This window comes from Harpia harpyja, chromosome 1 (assembly GCF_026419915.1).
Source record: "Harpia harpyja isolate bHarHar1 chromosome 1, bHarHar1 primary haplotype, whole genome shotgun sequence".
In the NCBI taxonomy this organism is placed as follows: Eukaryota; Metazoa; Chordata; class Aves; order Accipitriformes; family Accipitridae; genus Harpia; species Harpia harpyja.
This window is the reverse complement of record NC_068940.1, coordinates 29,052,297-29,073,457: the sequence shown is the minus strand read 5'-3', so window position 1 is coordinate 29,073,457 and position 21,161 is coordinate 29,052,297. Positions and strand designations below refer to the sequence as shown.

At 39.7% G+C, this 21,161-nt stretch overlaps 1 protein-coding gene and 1 long non-coding RNA gene across 5 annotated transcripts in view; one reads left to right on the top strand and one right to left on the bottom strand.

Annotated features, from left to right (window-relative positions):
- Positions 1-21,161, top strand: part of LOC128139660 (uncharacterized) — a 66,617-nt gene that overhangs the window by 14,187 nt on the left and 31,269 nt on the right. The window contains exon 2 of the long non-coding RNA XR_008234459.1: positions 16,853-17,002. This is a non-coding gene — a long non-coding RNA (uncharacterized LOC128139660). The remainder of the gene's footprint in view (positions 1-16,852; positions 17,003-21,161) is intronic.
- Positions 38-20,489, bottom strand: LOC128139614 (protein-glutamine gamma-glutamyltransferase 6-like). 4 transcript variants are annotated; one of them, XM_052782278.1, is made up of 13 exons: positions 19,948-20,489; positions 17,025-17,198; positions 15,942-16,181; positions 15,309-15,427; positions 14,009-14,113; positions 12,548-12,725; positions 11,565-11,700; positions 10,420-10,523; positions 8,370-8,612; positions 7,344-7,691; positions 6,189-6,346; positions 3,780-3,913; positions 38-2,538 (listed from the first exon to the last, which is right to left on the bottom strand). In XM_052782278.1, the coding sequence occupies exons 1-13, from the start codon at positions 19,988-19,990 to the stop codon at positions 2,388-2,390; spliced, it is 2,133 nt and encodes a 710-aa protein (XP_052638238.1). In that variant the 5' UTR covers positions 19,991-20,489; the 3' UTR covers positions 38-2,387. The 4 variants fall into 4 exon arrangements, with proteins under 4 accessions (XP_052638238.1, XP_052638218.1, XP_052638227.1 ...); XM_052782258.1 differs by having other exon boundaries at positions 13,985-14,113; positions 19,948-20,488; XM_052782267.1 differs by having other exon boundaries at positions 7,344-7,688; positions 13,985-14,113; positions 19,948-20,485.

Here is a 21,161-nt window from a genome sequence, read left to right as displayed (position 1 = left end):
GCTCTAGTTCCTTATGAAGAGGGTACAGTTTGGGGTCCTTTGCTGTGGGCCACTATGGTAGCTCATTCAGTTTTTCCTGCAATAAATCTTCCGTATTGACACCTTTATCTTGTCCATCATTTGTATTTAAAATGCAGTCTCAGTTACGTATAAGTCCTGAAAGCTTTTAGCTGTGCTTAAGTTAGAAAAGTTGTAATAGAAAGTATTTGGGTAATTTCTATAAACAAAACAGTACAGGTATCAGTTTTGGCTTTGTCTGAAACTGTTTCTGGAGCTACTTTGCAAAACTGAGAATCTAAGGTGGCAGAGTATTGAGAAATTTACTTATTCATTAAATCAGCTGCATTTTTTTGTGTCTTTCTGCCTAATGGGAACAGGAACCAGTTTTTGCTCCCCTGTAAATTCTTTTTAAAATTAACTTTTTTTTTTTTCTTCTTTCTTTTTTTTTCTTCTTTTTTCTGAGGTGTTGGTAGCTATTCTGGCATTTGTGGCTCCACCATTACATGGGGCCAGTTGCAATCATGTTCTGTGAGACTCGCTGAAATCAAATGCATTTTGTTCAGATGAAAACAGAATGATTTCTTGAGTTCAGTGTTTTCTTTTCCTATGAGTTCTTAACATTTCTCATGTCCTAAAGATCTAACCACCTGTAAAAATAAAAGTTCTTTATATTTTCCTTTTAGTGCTCATTAAAAAGAGTAAACTGGGGCAAAGACTTTTTCTTACCACATCTTTTAAAAGAATGCTATGTATATCTGTGCAACTACATAAATAATAAATCTCTAAAGATTATATTGTCTTAGATAAAACTAGGAATGATACTTTTGCATATGTGATTGATAGGAGGAGACTTTAGCAAATGGAGGTTTAAGACTTGGATAAAACATTATGCTCCTGGAAGAGAGGAGATTTTATTTGTGCACCTGCACTCCTTCTGAGTACACTTGCTGTGACATCTCTATTTCCTCAAAATATTTTGTGACTTGCATGAGAATTTCTGTGTATTCCTGCCTCTGTGGGTTTGTCATACCTGAATGCAGTGTTATCCAACAAGAAATTTCATGGAAGCTGCTGTTAAAAGGTCAATTGATTCAAATAAAATTTTACATTAAAATGCCAAATTTATTATCCAGAAGCTTCTTTGGGAGAGGGTGATGGTAGAGATATAGCCAGTTGAACAAGATTTGGGGTTGAACCCATAGTATAGGGGCTATAAGACATCTCTTACAGTATGTTTTCCTTGATAAATACCTTTTTTTCCCCCACTCAAGAGCCAAATGCTTTTCTTTTTTTTCCTGGCAGACCCAATTAAAGTAAGTGATAATAGAGGCTGTATGAGGAGGTGAATTTGAGAGATGTGTATGCATGAAAATTTGCATAGTGCTTAACTATAGTGTTTCAGTGATAGAAATGTAGTGTGTTTTGGTCTCAGTCAGGTTGGCTGTGGTAATGATTTACCCTTTTATCTTTGGAGAAGTTTCATTCATTCATTTAGTTCATCCAGAAAGATCTCTGGACATTTTGAGACAGTGGTGTGTCTGTGAGGAGCTATGTGTGTAAATAAATGTGTCTTAGTCCAGATGACAAATCCCCTATTTACTAATGATGTTTTGGTTCATTCCTGTTTTCAGGAACAGCTATTCCAGCCTGTTATTATTTCAGATGCTCTAACGTTTGCTACTCCTTAGTCAAGGACATGTTTCTTTTACCTGCTTTTGTACTGTTACTCCCAGCCATTTCTTTGCCAAATGTTTCATTATTTATAATTTATCACATGATTAAATCATGATCTGAATAGGGAAACTGTGAATTAAAGAGTATTGTTTATTGAATAGCTTCTCTTTCTCCAGTCATAAAAAGAGACTTCTATTGTAACACTGCCGTATCTTATTGCTGCATTTTCCTTCTAGTAATTAGATGAAATGATAAATTTAATTCTAGAATTGAATTATGTCAGCTACTTGGATAGTACTTTGGCTATTACTGAATAAAACTTATATTTAGTGAATATAATGAAATTATATTCAATGAAGCTTACAAAACCAGTGATTTTAAATGGTATTCCTTGGAAATCTAGCTGCTATCATTGCTACAGGCTCTAATACTGAAAACCATCACACTTAAGCCTCTCCTTCAAGTTAAATTATATAATGATTTCCACTAGTAATTCTATTCATGAAGGCCCATAAAACAGGTTAGGGAATGAAAGAGGTGACAGTGTCTTTATAGCATAGTGTATAGTACCTTTTTATTCATTTCCATTCATATTGCATCACTTTATTTTGGCTGAGTGTCTGCATTTCTGTGCTCCCAGTCATTATAATGTACGAACACTGCACCAGTGTCATAAACAGAGACAAAACCAAACTGATGTACAGGTTATATCACTAAGCAGGAGCCACATCAAGCATCACAAATCCCTTAATGTCTGAAAAATGGATGCAAACCAAGTCCACCTGAAGCTGCCTGGTGCCACTCTTGTAGGGAATGATTTCAAATTGAACTGTTGAGCTCTCCATGGGGGCCATTCTTGCCACACTAAAAGAGAGAATACATTTCTAAGTTCAAGCAGCTGAAAAGTTCTTGCTATTCTTCAGAGTCCCCGAATCTAAGACGGTGTAGAAAGGAAGAGTCAGAGTAAGTGGCTGCTGTGTTTGTATGCTCCTAGCACAGGTGGACATAACCTTCCATGTTCACAGCCCCCACAATACTATCCTTGAAGAACTAATCAAGCTGTAATGGATGTGGTAGAATAGTTGCAGTTCTCAACCTGTGATAGAGAATTAGGGGTTGTATCATGAGAGTAAAACATATTGAGCACCTGAGGAATGATCAGAAAGGTTATCTTTAGAAGAGCTCAAATCCAAGTCTATGTATTACCCTCAACACTCACAACATTTATAGTACTCTAGATATGCTCATGCTGTATTTTGGTGTGGTAAATGTAATTACCTGTTGATTTTATGTCCATAGGTAGAAATTACTCTTGGCTGTCCAACATAAGGAGACTGATAGTGGCACCAGAAAACAGAGAGAGTGGGGGAAAAGGGCCTCTATGCTCTAAGGAGGTACTGAAGCTGAGCAATACTGATGCTGGTACAGCAAATTAAGGTTCAAGGTCAGGATCTAGACCTGAATTTTGTATTCAATGTAAATGAAGCCTTAGTGATTTGCGTCATTATCTATCTTTTGTTATCTTTTTTCGTTTTCCTCTCACAGTTTCTTGGTGCTCACTCACTCCCCTGGCATAAATATTTTGAACACTTTAAAAAATGTTTTAAAAACAGTAACCATGGAGGAGATGGGAGAACAATTTCTTGTTGGTATGATATCAGTGGACACATTTTTAAGACATTTCATTACAGTTTATGTCCTGGCTCTTTAGTAATTTAATATCTGAAGGAAAAAAGATACCGTCACTTTCTCTCTTATCCTTCAAGGATTGTTTGGTTTTTCTTTTGCAAACCGCAAAAGGAAGAATGTTTTTAAATTTTTACCCTTTGTATAATTCAGTCACTAACTACAGTGCTCCGAGTTACATGCTGTCATTAAAAGCAGGCCACCTCTCCGCTCTCTGAGCATTCTGTAATTCAAAGCTTGGCAAAGGAGATGTAAAAAACTCCCAACTAGTATATGGAGAGTACTGACATGATGGTATTTTGTCCAAGGTTGGTGCAAACAAAAGTCATGAGGTTGACAGAATCTTTTTAAAAAACCCACTTCTATTCCAGATTTCCCACCAAAGTGAATGAGTTATTAGCCAGATAGCATTTACGTACTTGATTCTGAGTTGGTCTTTGATCAGGCCACTACCTTCGGCTCTCAGCACACAGTCTGTCACCACTTCAGACAGCGGGTTGGTAAATGTCACCTGCACATTAACAGCCTTGTGTACCACTGTTGGACCAAGGACCTACAAAGAGACAACATTCTGCTCAGCCACGGCATTAGTCTCAGTTCTTTCTCGTGGTTTTCTCTTTTCATTCCCGTTGCAAACCACTTACACTCTTAGGATCTCCTGGACAGGAAGGAGCCAGGAATTAATACATGTACATATTTTTGCGCATCAGAGTTCAGGCTTGAATCAGCCACCCAGTACAGCTGAGAAAGAACAAACTACTGTAGAATCAACCATTTAAGCCAAATTTTTTAACTAGGTCAGTGTATGGTGTTAACGTATAACACAGTATGAGATACTTATCAGAATGAGAACAGAATGAGAATACAAGTATTAACTTGGCATATCTGGCTAACTACTGTAGGCAGCTTAAGTGAAATTAGCTTTAGTTAGACTAAATGAAAGGTTTAGGATTAGAAAACATTGGAGGTCTGAGACAGAGGTGAACTGTGACGTCTCAGGTGAAAAAAAAATAGAATGCCAAGTAGCAAATAAATATATTCATTGCCTTATTTTGACTGAATTGGCTCATCTAGTTATCTTTGTAGATGATGTAGAATTAGTGTCGTGGTTTAACCCCAGCCAGCAGCTAAACACCACGCAGCCGCTCACTCACTCCCCCCCACCCAGTGGGATGGGGGAGAAAATCAGGAAAAGAAGCAAAACCCGTGGGTTGAGATAAGAACGGTTTAATAGAACAGAAAAGAAGAAACTAATAATGATAATGATAACACTCATAAAATGACAACAGCAATAATGAAAGGATTGGAATGTACAAATGATGCGCAGTGCAATTGCTCACCACCCGCCGACCGACACCCAGCCAGTCCCCCAGCGGCGAATCCCTGCCCCCCCACTTCCCCGTTCCTATACTGGATGGGACGTCACATGGTATGGAATACACCGTTGGCCAGTTTGGGTCAGGTGCCCTGGCTGTGTCCTGTGCCAACTTCTTGTGCCCCTCCAGCTTTCTCGCTGGCTGGGCATGAGAAGCTGAAAAATCCTTGACATTAGTCTAAACACTACTGAGCAACAACTGAAAGCATCAGTGTTATCAACATTCTTTGCATACTGAACTCAAAACATAGCACTGTACCAGCTACTAGGAAGACAGTTAACTCTATCCCAGCTGAAACCAGGACAATTAGTTAACATAATGGAGAAGTCCAGCACCCCAATTGTGTTTCTGTATTCTTGAATGTATGTTTATACAGAAGTTTCAATCAACAGAAACATAAACCCTTCTTGAAACTTAGTCACTGAATTGAAGTAATTTAATTCAGGTGCCAGCCCTATATAAGCTGACTCTGTTATTTGCATGATACAGCACAGAAGGCTTTTTACAAAGTCTCACTAGAACTTGGTATTCAGAAATTGCCAGACCTACAAAAACCCAGAATTTTTATTCCTGTGTGTAACCTTGTTTTTCCTATATGCTACTGCAGAGTGGTTTGGGATAGCTAATGTAGTCTGGAGGCTCTGAAAGGCCGCCAATTATCATACTCCCTCTATGTTGTTTACAGTACAGTAGGCAGATAGCTTTTGATCCCATGTCTGATACAGCATGTGAATGTGCTGAACTGTCCAAAACAAGTTAAGCTAGTTTATTTGGATGTGATGAGGCATAGAAACCCAGGACTGTCCCTGGGCATACATAGTGCATGGTCTTTCCTGTAGAGTAAGAATTGCTTTTTACCCATTGTACAACATTCATCAGAAGTCAGTCTTAAATGGGAAAAAAAGCCTCCAGTTCTAATTATTAATAATTTGGGAAGATGTTACAGAAGGTGAAAAGTGCCACTTTTCCTGATAAGGTGAAAGAACTTCTTTGATTATTAGTAATAACAAGCCTCACAGCCCCAGGTATTATCAGCTAGTCAGTGAAGATGTCTTTAGTAAAGATCAGGCTTCTTAAATAAACTGGAAGAGAACGGTCAGACTTCCCTGACAAAAGTGGAGGCCTAGATATGGACTAGATCGCTCTGTCTGTCTCTCTGGAGATAATCTTACCTTGTAACACTCCTAACACTGAGAACTTTTATCTGTGCCATGTCAACAAGCACTGGCAAGAACACCATAGCACAGCTATGACTTGGAAAGGTTTGCTTTTCCTTAGTGTATTTCATTTCACTTGTGTCATATGGCCCATTACTAGAACAACAAGATCAAATCACCCTCAGGCATGATTTCACTTCCCACACTCCTTCCCATGAGGAGTAGATGGAGTAAGGATTCTAGTTGCTTCTTCTCAACATGTCTCTCTAGGGACACGAAGGGGACTAGCTTTTACCTTGATGGTGAGAAAAGGATCCTGAAGTACAATGTCCTTCTCCACTAGAAGCGAGGCTCCCTGTTTGGTTTCACACACAGCAGTCACTAGGATCTTCCTGTCATCCACCAGAGAGTTTTTGTACTGGGAATAGGAGATCTTGAATGAAATCTCTTTCACTGGAATGGAAATAGAAACAGAATTTCCTCCTCTTCCTTTTTTTTCTGTGTCTAAGTGCCAGCTATCTGTAATATATCTGTATTTTAAGGAGCAAGGATGCTATCACCCTGAGTCTGTCTGTGGGTGTTGACAGCTGATACACAGGAATGATGCTTATAGGTGACTTCTACTTACAATCACATCAAACACTAAATGATCAGGTACAGTTCAATAGCTCGACAGTTCTGAGGATGGATGTATGTGGCAATCTGTGCTGGTGTTTTGTTTGTTTATCTGAAGCTGGGCATTTAATGCTCCTTCCTTGCAAAGAAGGCAGAAGTGAAAAGGTGGGTTGTTTTAAATGCCCTTGCTAATGCAGCTGTAGCCTCTGCCTTAAAGAGGGTGCACAGTCAGAGTCTCTGTGCCAGTGAGGAAGGCAATGGATCTCTGCACATTGAGAAAAAATGTTCATCTACTGTTGGAACAGTGGAAACAGTTATAATGTGTTGTGTATTAGCTTGAGAAGGTAGTTATATTCATCTGTGCTTCATGTCTCATTTTTCACTACTGTCCCTATAAAAGCAGGGCAAAGGCCACTACCTGCAGGTAGTGTAGCACTTACTGCAGTCTGTAGTTACTGTCCTACTGCTGTAAAAGATGTAGGCTTACGTTTCCCCCTTTAATCTGTCTTTATGCTTTGCTTATGGGGAGCTGGTAGCTGAGTAATCTCCGGTGTATGTCTTAGTTGTTCTCTCTTAGCAAAAAAGGTCATAATGGAGAGCTAATAGTGCCTGTGCTGGGTCAGACAAAAGGTCACCCAGCTCAGTATCCTTTCTGACAGTGCCCAAAAGCAAATGCTTAATACAGGGCAAATATATATGTTTCTCTTCCTCTGAATAGCCTTAACCACGAACCATTTGCAGGTCATGCAATTCTTGAGCTGTTCATTATTTCTATGTGATTTGGCTACAAAGCAAAGCTACATCTTGTCCTTAGCTCTAAAAAGATTTAAATTACCTTCTTCAGATCCAAGTTTAACAGACCTAGACAACTGCAAAATCTCTGCCTTTGGTTTTCTCGTGTAGAGAATGGCTGAAGCTCTCAGTTTAACCTTTATGTTCTTGAAATCTGAGGTCAAGTTCCTGAGTGCCAAGGTAAGGAGGATATCTTGGCCAATTACAGGAGATGCATCAAGGATCAGCTTCCCTGAGATACTGGGGTTTTGTGCCGGCTGTGTCATATTTTGTCTCCATGCTACTGAAGATCGTCTTCTACGTCTTGTAATTTTGGTTCTTTTCCCAGTGCTTCTCACAGCAAGCAGCTTCAGTGCTTTTTTATACACCTGCCTTTCTTTCAAGGATCCTGCTTTGAAAGATAACATGGTCAGAGATGTCATGCATGCTCAATATAGTGCAATGGAGCCATAATTGCTCTCAGTAAAATACAGTTTAGGAAAGTTGAGGAGGGCAAAGATACACAAGAGGAGAAAGTGTGGTCTAACCTAAATGCTAATTTTCACACAAAAGCAAATGAATATACATGGCCATGAAGGCTGGAAAGTAAAACCTGTCTGTCAGCTTTAGCTGGCTGTTCATGGGCACCTCTTAGAAGCTGTGAGCAGTAGAAAGATAACTCCTGGGAGAGCTCAGTTCCGCATAAGCTGGGGCAATTGCCATCTCCTCTGAAATTAAGAAGGGTGAAAAAATCCTTTTACAGAAACTCTCCGCAAACAACTCTCCAGAATGGCTATTGCTGCATGTCATAACAGAAATATTCTTACCAGCTGATCAGAACAGCTGGGACAGAATGTCTTACAGAAGTAGCTTTGACTTTGTATTGAATATATTAGTATTTTATCAAGGGCCACCACAAAGGCCATATTGAATCACTATCAGCTGACAATGAGCCCTAATACTTTGAAAATTCACAATTACTTTGCTCCAGAAGAAGTAAAGAAATTAAGTCAGTGCTCAATCCAACAAAGGCCTAAATTCCTTTCCCTTCTGACCATCAGTGGCAAGACAACTATAATAATGAGTTTACCTTCTGGATATTTGTAATTAGCAGTGACATCCACACGGGAGTTAGTGCCCACTGCTTTGGTGCTGATAAATCTTCCAATCTTCCTAGTATCAGAATAAATTCTCTCTTTTCTTTTGTTGCTATAGTGAATCCAAGTAACATAGTCAGCATTCACTGCTGCAAACAGAAATGAGCTGTCATAATCCAGGTTCACATCCCCTTCCTTAATGGCTCTGGTGGAGGCAGGACCACATTGATATATGCCTATATTAGAGAGAGGGAAAAGTTAAATGACTGCCTGTTGTGAAAGAACGTTAAGTCCTTATGCTGACAGCAAGAGGGAGAGGTAGTCACTCCGAAGACATGTTTGGATAAAGTGCATTGTTTCTACATCTATGCATTATGGTAACAGCATGTCCAGAGATTCCACATGCATTTTCTATCAAAAGGTAGGAGCATGGAGGAGGTTGTAAGGCCAATAAGGTATAGAGAGAACTAACACTTCTTATGATGTGTGCTATGTGAAGTGTTCTAACCCTCCAAAGCTTGCAAGGCTGTATGCTAAGCTGTCTAGTGAAAGGAGAGGAGAGGATGGGAGCCAAAGCTAAATTTGGTGAACTTAGTAGTGGGGAATGAGAAGCAGTTTATCTGGAGTTTGATGGGTTTAAAATGGCCAAATAAATGAATCTTTTGATGGAGGTCATCAAACTAGATCAATGTTAGCAAGCTTCTTAGTGTGGTTTCCCCCCTTGTCAGCGAGCAATCTTTCAGACAGTGGCTGTGAAGAATTCAGGGAATTGGACAGACCAGGGTTTGTTCCCAGCAGGCTGTGCTATTATTTTGGTCTGGGAGGGGGAGTTCAGTGCTGTAAACAAAAGCCGTTCTATGTCACTTGGTTTCAGAACCAGAGAACAGTTTGGGGCTTCTTTCATGTAGCTTTGTCCATAAATGGCATGTTGTTGCATGCCATGAGGACATCATATGAAATATCCTCCTACTCATTCCAGTGTGTCCTGTAAAACATAGGGTAGAGTCATGGGGCATATTTTATTTTCTGTGGTAAACTTTGGTTCAACCCTGTGACTATAAGCTCCAAAATCTTTACTTAGCATCTTACTAAAAGGGGTTTTAATTTGTTTTGCTGCTAAATGTGTCCAATGCAAGCCAGCAAATGCACCTAATGCCAGCAATGTGACCTTGCAGCAAGCAACATCCAGGGCTGCATCAGGAAGACCATTGCCAGCAGATCAAGGGACGTGATCCTTTCCTTCTACTCAGCACTGGTGAGACCACATCTGGAATGCTGTGTCCAGTTCTGGGCTCCTTGTACAACAAAGATGTGGGTGTATGGGAGCAAGTCCTGCAAAGGGCCACAAAAAGGGATTAAGGGATGAGAACTGGGACTGTTCAACCTGGAGGCGGGAAGGCTTGGGAGAATCTTATCGGTGTGTATGAATACCTGATGGGAGGGTGTAAAGAGGACAGAATCAGACTCTCTTCAGTGGTATCCAGTGAAAGGACAAGTGGCAGTGGGCACAAATTGAAACACAGAAAATTCCATTTAAACGTAATAAAAAAACTTTTTCTATGAGGGTGGTCACCTCTGCAACAGTTTGCCCAGAGAGCTTGTGGAGTCTCCATCCTATGAAATACTCAAAACCCAACTAGACATGGTCCTGAGAAACCTGTTTTAATTGGCCCTGTGCTGAGCAGGGGGTTGGAGTAAACAAACTCTAAAGGTCCCTTCCAACCTTAGCTATTCTATGTCATTTTATGAATCTGTGTAATATTAGGAGCTAAGACAAGCAAGGGTGAGATAAGTGAACTTAAGATGTACTGGCTTTTGTGGAGGCAGAGGATCAAAAAAAGTAAGAATTTGCATGCTGATAGGCAATCCAGAGGCTGACGGAAAAGCAATCTACTGGAGATTGATGTGGGTATTGCTTTTCTTGTGCACCCGAGTTAATGCTACATCTACAGGGAGTAGATAGAAGAGAGTTGTCCTGAAATTTCAGTAGCAATCTTTAGGAGTAACAGTATCTACAGCTTTTTATATTTACAGCGGCGTTACCTTTGCTTCTTTCCTGGGGTGTTGCATCCAGAACCTGCCATCCATCATAAAAAGAGCCAAGATCTCTTCTAATGAACCAGCTTTCATTCCAGACATGGAAATTCCTGTAAGGGAGGTAGAATAGGGAATCACTGATTCATACAATTAATTCTATATTGAAAGATTTGATACATTTCTGGTGCAAAGCAAGAAATAACCCTAGTCAAGTGAAAGAAAACTTCTCTGTGGAGAGACCAGCTGCTGACTCCTTTCTTGAGTACCTCTTTCCCCTTCTTTACCAGCTTTTTGTGTTCAGATCACTGAGGAATGTTGGGATGTTATGAAAAAAAATGTTAAAAGGAAAATAATTAATTGCAGAGTCAAGTATTCAATTCTGGACATTCCAGAGCAACATACTGTACAGCCAAAGGTCTCCTGCGCACATTGGTATCTGCTGGTATTTAATTCACAGTTGCTTTCTACTTCATGTCACCCATGTCCCATTCAGTCCACATGGTATAGGGTGCTTGGTGACTGAAACACTGATCATGCAGTACAACACGCATGTGCAGTGTGATAGTTTCTGTGCACTTTTTTGTCAAAAGCATCATTTTTAACAGCTTCTCTGAGGTGAAAGAAACAGCATGCTCTTCCTAAGGGATGTGAGGGAATTCTTCTCAGCTGCATTAAACATATTACCTTTACTTTAGTAACCTCTCATTATTGTGCAAGGGATGTATAATGGTAATCATGAAAGACTGAGACAGCATGTAGCACAGGAGCTGGGTCTAAAACTTACGGGCTTCTGAGAGTGTTCTGCTCTAGGAATTGAGGGACAAGCTGATACCATTTTTGAGCAAGAGGTTAATCACTCTTCAACTTCTTTTGGAAAAATTTAAACTTTCATACCGTAGAGACAAAATTAGCAGTTACAGTTTCAAATTATATGTTGAATAGCAATGGTGCAAAGTATCTCCTCTGTTAATTCTTCAGAATGATGAAACTGACTACATATTGCATTTCTGAACACTCTGTTGATTCTTTGGTATGGGGTTTTATGTCACTGGGAGCATGAGGTTGGGGTGGTTTTTCAGGAGCATGATTCTAGATCTTTTCATTAGAGGAGAATATAATGGAAGAAATATTAAGAAAAAAATTACATTTACCACACACTGTCTTCAGTCAAGTGCAGGGTCTTTCCAGAAATGTCAACGTACTTATCAATACTCAGATTTATATTCCTGTCATGGGCAGAGTTGAAGTTTGTAATAACGCGAGTAGGTATTCCCAAGGATCTCAGAACTGCAATATAGAATACCATGAAAGTGCTGTAAGCCTATTTTGCAGACATTTAGGAAATATTTTTGGTTTTCTTGGCAAAGCAGTCTAGTGTGTATGTTTCCAGTAGGGAAACAAACCCTCAGAAACTTCCCTCTCAGATATGATGCAAGTCACAGTCATGGTGCACAACTGCTTAGAAGACAGTTCCACTCACATGATGTTCTTAGCTGCCGTGTTCTTTTTAAGAAGAGTTAGATTCACCCATTTATTTTAATCTTCCATTCTTCATCCTGTGCTCTCTCCCATTTTATCCCTGTGTTTGTTTCTGTTACCTGCTTCTTTTTCCTCTTCCTCTCTGCGACGTACCTCTCGATTGCATTAGTTTTCCTTTGTATTTTCCCCAAAGTGACTCTTGTCTCTCAGAGCAGCTCTGAACGGAAACTGCTAGTATAAAATGCTTTTCCCGACTTGCAGCTCCCTTTACAGGTCCTCAGAATTATGATTTGGTTTTGTGTCACCAGTAGATAAAATACAACAGTAGAAAACTGGCATTGTGAGGAGACAGACTTAAAAGAGCACTGGTTTTCTTTGAATCCTAGCTTTGAAACAGGAAACCTTGCTCTTTTCACCAGCCCAGCCTGGCAAACCGCTTTGCATTTTGGTTGATGACTCACAAAACTGGGGTGCCATATTACAACCTATGTCTGTTTAAAATAGAAGAAAATAACTCTTCATGTATGGAGAGCATAGGTTCTTCACTCTCTCTGTCAAAGCTGAAACAGCTTCAACAATAACATCACAAAGTTAAAACTACAGAAATTCTAGTAAACTTCCTTTCTGATAGCATTCTTCATCCCTTCATGTATACCTGTGCACATTACTCCTGCAAAGACCCAGCACTGGCCATACCGGACAGGTTTGTATCTCCCCCTGTACCACTTTCGAAGGATGGTCACGCTTCCACTCCACTGCAAGGGGTTGGTTCCTGAGCAGTACTTTCCATTCCACTTCCCTTCCACTACTCCTTTTTCATCGTTGCTGTTAACCTGAAAGAGTCCTTCTCATGAGAGAATTAAAATATTTACAGAAAAAGGGAGAGAGGTAAATAGGCAGAAATGACCCTGTTTGTACCACTGTTCTTATTGGCTGAGTGGTGGGAAATAGTATTTGAATCTTAGATAGAATTTTGTCTGATCAAGTGCAACAATTGGATCAAACCCAGATCAGCTTGTAGAGTCTGGTGATTCAAAACTGCCTTGTTTTTCAGTACAAGTGTGCCCAAGTGCACTGACTGCCAGCCTATTTAAATTTTCTCTGTTTCATTGATTAATTTCACCTCCTTGTATGTCATTATACTGTTATACTGTGTATTCAGTATTGGTTCACGTTCTCAAGTGATTTGTATGGAAGCATCAAGAAGTACAGATTTTCTCTGAATGTACATTTGTTGCAAATGTCCATATAGTACATATAGCTTGCTCAGACTTGTTAGATGTGCTTGCATATATTTGGGCACATCCATTTTAAAGGCCTGTTTAAATGTTGTGTATGGTTGTACAGAAAACAGTAAGTTTTTTTTAATTTTTTTTTTTCTTAAGTATTAGTACTTTTAGTAATTTTGTACATCTAAGTAGAGTTACTTACTTCATGTTGAAGCTGAAACTGCCTAAAGTGAGTGCTGTCTAAACAGGTGAAATGGATCACAGCTATAAAGGAGGAATCTCAGATAAGGAATGTTGCAAGGCATGTATTATTTATAAAATGCAAAACTTTTCAGTTGCCTAGTTGTGCATTTATATGTTTGTGAGGATGGGGGGTTGTTGAGAAGATGTAACTATTTGTTGAAGGAAATGCATACAGGGCTTAATGAACGAATCCCCCTTAAGTGAAGAATACTAAATACACACATTAAATGCAGCCATAGCAACATGGGTTTTCCAAAATATTTCATGCTTCTCTTGGTGTTTGAAAAACTTAGCAAATTATTTGAGAATGACACAGGCTTTCCAAATTAGTGAAAAGATGTAATGAACTGAAAATCCATTAGGAAAATAAATCTGAGATTCAACGTTCCCCAAAAGTTCTTGGAAACATTCCTTCAGTTACGAGCAAACTTTTGGGAAGAAGGTAAATTAAACTTTTGGGGTGTTGTTCCTTGAGAAAAAAATCTCCATTTTACCTCTTCTGTAGCTATTCTTTGCAGAAGAGTTAGTTACTCCTATAAAACATGGAAGCATTCACAATAATGTATTGGGGGTTTTGTTAGTAGGTGCATTGTACAGCTGTAACTAATTGGTCACTTTACCATAGCACTGATAACCCTGCTCACATAGATAGGATTGTTTCTGTTGGATACATCAGCAGCTGGATCTTGGCGGTGGTTCAGGCTTCGATCCAGTATAGCCAGAGAGATATCAAGGATATCCTCTTCAAACTGAAATCAAAATAAGCAATATATTAAAGGCTAATTTCATAAATAAACCCAAGGATAAACTCCCCACCTATTTTTCTTCTCCTAGCACAACAGGATCATGTTGGTAATATAAGTATTTTCTGTACTGTTAAAGAAAATAGGGTCAAGAAGAAAGTATAGGCACTAGACTGCTGACCCTCCACAGTATTTTAAAGACAGCATGCTAATGAGCATGGCTTGGGGCCATAACTACTAGCATTCACAAAGACATTACGTGGCCTGGTGGAATGAGCAAGACCACTCCAGGTCTGGCTTTGCAGGCTTTGCACCCTCCCACATCCTGTCATGTCCCCACAGGTACCCTTCTGTTACGAAAGCTTCAGTCTGATGGCCTGCCTTCACCTTATATCATATGATCTGAACTGAAAGAAACCCACAAAAATAATTATTGTGGATTAGGTTCACAGAGACGCTGTGCAGGGCCCAGAGAATGCTGAAGTGCTGTGCTGTATGGATGTTGTCAGGCAAGGATGTCACTTGACCTCTGAGACAGAAAGCAGATCTGCTTTATTTCATTTACTAGTGTAAAAGTAGCTACAGTGATCAGGATTAATAGAAATGCTGTCTGTGCAACTGCTGGTGTAGTCGTAAGGCATGAAGTGGTCAGGAAAGGTTTTGACTGGCCTAACAAGTTGCAGGATGGCTATGTGACTACCAATGGGCTGTAGTTAGGACTGTATTTGTAGCAGTTATGCTTAGAAGGCCAAACTGATCTTCAAAAATTCCAACTTGAGTTGTTTCAGTTGAGTAGATGAGGAATATCCTTTCAGTGTCTTGTGCCCTGTTACTGAACCAATTGTGTAAATGTTTAGATGTACTAGCCTCACAATACCTAGAGTTTAATACTGGAATGGCTTCCTTTGCCCTTTACAAGGGTCAAGAAACAAGTAGAATTTTGCCAGCTTGTGTAATAGACAAAAGAAAACTAAAATTGTGCTTTGTTTCTTTTATTTCTGTATTAGCACTTGCCAGACCGGGGAAATGATCCTGGTGCTGCTGTAATGTATTGATAAGTGAGACATATGCCTGCAAGAAAATCCTAAGTGAGAGAGGAATACTGAACTCTTATACTATGAGATAATGATACTCTCTCCTCAAGAGCCTATTTACCCACTGTTCTTACTTTCAAAGTTCTGAAATAGGTGATGCTGTTTACCTGTCCATAGTTCCAAGCTTCTTGTTGAATATATTTTTCCAGTCCCTGAAATATGATTCCACTATCGTTCAGGACATACTCCTGTCGCTCCTTTTCATTAGCCATATAGACATCATCATCTAGAAGCAGAATGAGAGATGCTGGCTGAAAGGAAAGTTGTTTTGCTGTAACTGAAAATCTCACTTCAAGGGGAGTTCTAGGGAACAGGTCAGGCTGCCTGTGCATTCAGGGTTAGGACTCCCTGCTATAACTCTGTAATCATTTAGAGAGTGAATAAAATAAGCATGAAGTTCCTTTCAGGGGAACGGACTATGTTCCTGTCCCTTCAGTAATCTCAGTATGTGTCTTACTGGTAGATACTGCTTGGTTTACAACTGAACACAAGTATCAGAGGGAAAAAAATGATAGAATGAGTATTTGGAATATTTCCTGCCTCTGATTTTGTATTCTACAAGCAAGAGGCTGGATCTTTGATGCATTGCAGCACTGGAGGGGCAAAAACCTGATCCTTGATGTTGAGCAAAAAAAAATCTTTCTGTAGCTGTGACTGCCAGGTACATGCTTTACTGTGACACCCAGATTTCCTGACTGGGACAATGAGTTATTTGAAGAACATGATACATCAAAACATACTTGGACACCAGGGATTGAAGAGTAGTACAAACTGGCCCAGGAGTGTTGAAGAGACCTTGTTCCCAGAAACAATCTGGAGTTTAAGTTTGTATCGTCCAATGACAGCATTGGCTGGGCTGAATATTGTGAAGTTTATGCAGCCGGGCTCACTGGGCTCTTGGGTTGCACTCCAGCCACTGGCACCCTCCTCAGAGAGGTTAAATACAGCCTTGGTCCTCTGTGATTCTGCTGGTGATGGTCCTGCCAGAGGGAACAGGGACAGCAATTCTGAATGACAGCTGTGGGTGACAAACTTGGGGTCAGTGATGATCTCAATTTCATATTTTTTTTAATGACTACATGGAAAGATTGTGGCTTATCAGATCAAATGCTTATTCAATGTAAACTAGCTGCGCTCCAATCCATAGAATCGTACTATGCAGCGCTCTGTGTTATGTGCATAAGCCAGTAAAGGTGGGTGCATCCATAATCATTCTAGACAAGTGAGGATACAAACCTGTTGTCCTGAAAACCGGACAGTTCAAAAATATGTAGGCAGGGTGGGCCACACATTTTAATACACACTGCATTAAGAGTTAGTAGCTGCCTGGAGAATTTTTTTGAGAAGCCATTTGGGAAGATACAGAAAGGAGTCTTATGAATGGGGTCACGTAGACTGTTCTAGTAATAGGGAACACATTAAGTTAATAAAGGGGAGTTTAAACGGGTGAAGTAGAGAGTCAGGAGAGGAGACAAATGGGGGATGATGGTCTGTGAGAGGTACAGCTGCAAAATTGTCAGGGACCACAGAATGAAGACAACTTGCAGTATTGCAGGTAGGTCCTTAGGAGCAAAGATACAGGCTTGTTTTTAGAATGAGGATGGCCCCTACCTTTCCATTAATTATTACCTTAACTGTCTATTGTCTTAAGGTACAGATTGAACTTTAAAATGGGAGCTTCTAAGCCTAAAAGGACAATGAATCCTGAATGATACAGGACAAAGCTTAATGATTCAGGAATGGACCACATAGAGCTCTAAGGCACTGCATGTGAGTGGAGCTGGAGTGACTTGGATGTGAGGTGAGTGCCATGGGGAAATTACCTGTGCTTGCAATAAATGTGAAGTTGTCCCCAGATTGCACCATTGTTTGGAGGTGCAGAGTGATGTTGAAGGCCTGTCCTCTCCTCAAGATTGCTTCTGTGCTGCTGTAATCAGAGGTGTGGTGTGCAGCTTTATTCAGTTTGGATTGCCAATTGACATTTGCTATTTTCAGGGCTAGAAAGACACAAGGCAAGTTAATTAAAAATGTTGTTTCTTCAAACTTGTACATCTTTTCAGCTTGTCTAATGTAATAGTTTTATTATATTTATATATAGCTGGAGTTATATGCTCTAGGAAAACAGAAAAATCCACTGCTGTTATTAAAAATTGCAAAATAAACAACAACTTAGAGGAACAGCTAAAATATCTTTTCTGCTGGCATCTTTCAGAGACAGAAAAAACACCCATTCAGAGAATTCATCTTTGATTAAAAAAAAATATTGTATTTAGATAAGACTTTGTTAAAGTTTGAAGAGACTGTTCTATTCCACCATGTCCCTGCTCTTTTTCTGTGGGGATCCCTAGTTCCCAGAATGCTTTTTAGATGGACGGAAAGAAGTATTAAAACTCTCATGAGCAAGTGCATGTCTGATCCTGGAAACACTGTATGACAGATGATGAATAGAAGGGTAGTATCTTCATTGCCAAACTTGCACATTATCTTCTCACATATCTTGTATTTCAGTTCATTTACAGTCTTGTTGCTTGAAGCTGGGTGTTATTTCACCCTCTGTTGCAAAAAGATAACCCGCAAAGGACAGATGGTAGGATTAGGAGTGGCATATGTTGAGGCAGTGCTATGGGTTGCTCTATTGTATCATGATAGGTTGCCCACTATTGAAAAAGGGACACTGAAGCACAGATTACAAAAGCTTTCAACTTTTCTTGTTCCTCAATCAGTTAAAACAACAACAACAAAAAACAACCAACAAAAACAAAGCAGAAAAAATACAGATCCCTCTATGAACACGTGTTGGAGAAGTGCTCTTCTCCAGTGTGATATTCCACAGGAATTTCACTTGAAGAAAATTTCCTGCCAGGACTACAGCATGTTAACCCTTTGCAGACTAACGGTGCTGTGAGCAACACTTCCATCATTTCACTGAACTAAGATACAGGACTTGGTTTAGGACCACCTTGAATCACTTGGAATGAGGTTCATATCTGAGGTAATCCATAGGGTTCTACTATAGAAACAGGGTGGGATTTGAGTTTTCTGCTGTGTTTGCAGCACAGAATTTTATTCTGTGAAGTCTTCATGTAGTCATAATTATACTCATTTTTCAGCTTTTTGGAAGAAACATGAACGTGCATATGCAGTTCTAAGTCTGCGGTAAGGGCCTGGAACAAGTTGCTTTCCTGTAGTCTGTGAGCATAAACATGTTTGAGTATTTTCAGTTAAGTGAAAGGTCTTATTTCAGATGCGTCACCTGGAGAAAAAAAATTCCATTGATAGGAGTGTGATATTTGAATCACGTGATGTAAAATGTCTAGAAAGCTTCTCACTTGCATCATCACTTTATTTTCCTGACTTAAATATGTTTAATTAAAAAGCCCTACAGAAAACAGCATTCCTAACATCAAGTCCTCTACTTTAAGAGTGAATTAGAACGTGTTTCTGAAGGGCATGTGGGCTCAGAGTTTGAAAAGAAGTTAGCCTTGCAACACTTTACCCATGTATATGCTACTACTGTGTATTCTGAACTGTGCAAGTTAAATGTCCAGGCTATTTGGGGTGGGGAGCATGCGCATCATTAGTTGTGCAGTGATGCAGATAACTAAGAGCATTTTTTATGTCTGCAAATAAAAATGTAGCACATATAGGATTTAATAGCAACTGAGCCATGGGTTTGGTACTAGTGGGACTCTGACATTTAAGGACCTAAACAGTGCTGCTAAGAGTTTCAGAGTGGAATGTCACAGGAAAAGACAAGATGTACAACAGAGTAAGAGGGGACACCTGGAGAAGTGGGAAAGATAAAGAAGGCAGCGGCTAGCATTGGTTAGCTCTAAGAATTTCCTGCATTAATAGTTTAGTTTGCCTTGCAAAGTCCACAGTTACATAGGCATTTCTAGTGAATATGTGCAGGAGATCGGCAAAAAATGGTTCATATATGGGGCAAGAGCACAATAAAGCCTGATACCAGTCTTTCATCCATGTGTACTTCAAATTTCTCCTTGTTTTGATCTTCACAGTTTCAATTTAAATCTTACAATTTCTTTTTCTGCTTTCAGTATCTCTCTGTGGGAAAAATGTATTTTCAATAATCCTGTCAACGTACAATTGGACAAACTTCTAAAAATTTATTTGGGTAAGCGTTTATCCTCTAATGGATAGACACTGGGAGCATGCTCTTAAGCAAAAGTCTGCAGAATTGGTGATCACTGCTGAAAATGCTGATCAGTATGCACACAGGGTTCTTGCTGCCTCTGACAGGGAGCTGAAGCTAAAACAGAAAAAAATCCAAAGCAGCACACAGGCTAACATAGCCACTCTGTGAGGAGGTGAACATGGGACTTGGGAGGCCATCAAGTGACCTGTCTGAGGCCAGACATCAATTCGATATCAGAGAGGGATTAGAGCCTGGGACTTCTGTGTGACAGTTTGATGCCCAAATCACTAGCCCACAGTGTTGATTAGGTGGCTGCAAAAGCACTATGTAGATTAGTTAATGGATATGATAGAAAAATATTTTCTTACTGTATTTTTCTGTGTTACAGGAAAAAAGAATATATTCAAGACCCATGATATTAAGAAAAAGAAAATCAGTGCTAGTAGAATAACCCGTAAATGCATTTAACCTAAAAAGGGCTAAATTGCCAAGAGAACAACTACATGTAATTTATCTTGTTTCCTCAGCAAATGTCACTCATCTGTATTGGAAGAGTGATGTCTGGAGCAATCAGGCTGTTTTTAACTTACCCGCCATAAGGTTTCTTTCTTCTTTTCCACACTTGTGCGTCATTCAGGTTACGGATACAAAAGTGTGCAAGAACATTCTGAATCCTCTTCCACCAGCATGAGTAACGAAAGGCTTCGTCCTCTTGACTTCACTGCATAAGCTAGAGTTTATACAAGCTGGGTGTGACCTGTGGTTGCTAGTTACTGCTTTTGTAGTAATGTCCTACGTGAGCATCTACTTATGACTGCTTTAATTGCACAATCTTGAATCTAATTATGCTTATTTAAAACTGGTGAATGGCAGAGGAAAGATGATAAACAGTATCCTGGTGTCTTAACTACTAAGAGAGGAAAACATCCCAAACTGGATCTAATGAAGGAAATACAGTCTTAAGTAGACAGAAGAAACTTAATTTTGGATGGTTTGGTTTGTGTCAGTTTAGGTTTTTGGAGATTGTATGTACAGAGGGCAGGTATAGACAAATATACATATCATACAACATGGATGTATGGAACATGGAGTGAACTAAGTAGATTTGTAATATAGTAGTGTTACTGCCACTCAGTAGCATCATGACTTTGCATAGCATAAACCACTTTTTTTTTTTTTTTTAAGGCAGGTCTGCCTGAAAATCTTTCACATGACTGTATATAATTCATTCTTTCTTGGAAGCATACAGAGTTGTGACCTCATTATCTGCTACTGACAAGATTACCTATAATACGCATTTCTTATCTAAGAAGTAATACATCCCACTGAGATGGCATTGTTATCTAGTCACCTGCACATCAGGGATTTCTGTTAAGTACAGAGGAGTGTTTAATGGCTGCCTCTGCTTTTAATAATTTTTCTTTATAGTTTGGCGTTCATGATATGTGTACATAGTTTCTCTGTAGCTATTTGGCATGGCATCTTGAGTTGGGCCCTGGAGGAAGCTACAGAGCTGTTCTTCTGGTGTGAGCCCTGCCCACTCTAATTACAGACACTCTCTTCCCCACTCTTCAAGCTCCCTTATCCTCTCTCCTCCCTCATCCTGTGTCACAACTTATCTAGAAACATGCCCTGCCAATTTGTCCCGAGAGGAGGTGCATGCTGTTCTGAACTTTCAATGGACTGTGGCTGAGGAGTAAGGGGAGAGGGGGTGATCCCTTATTTTCCTCACGTCGACACCTCTACATTGTGGCTTTTTTTGTCTGTTTCTGTTTCCTGTTTTGTTTCCATATTCATATCAAGA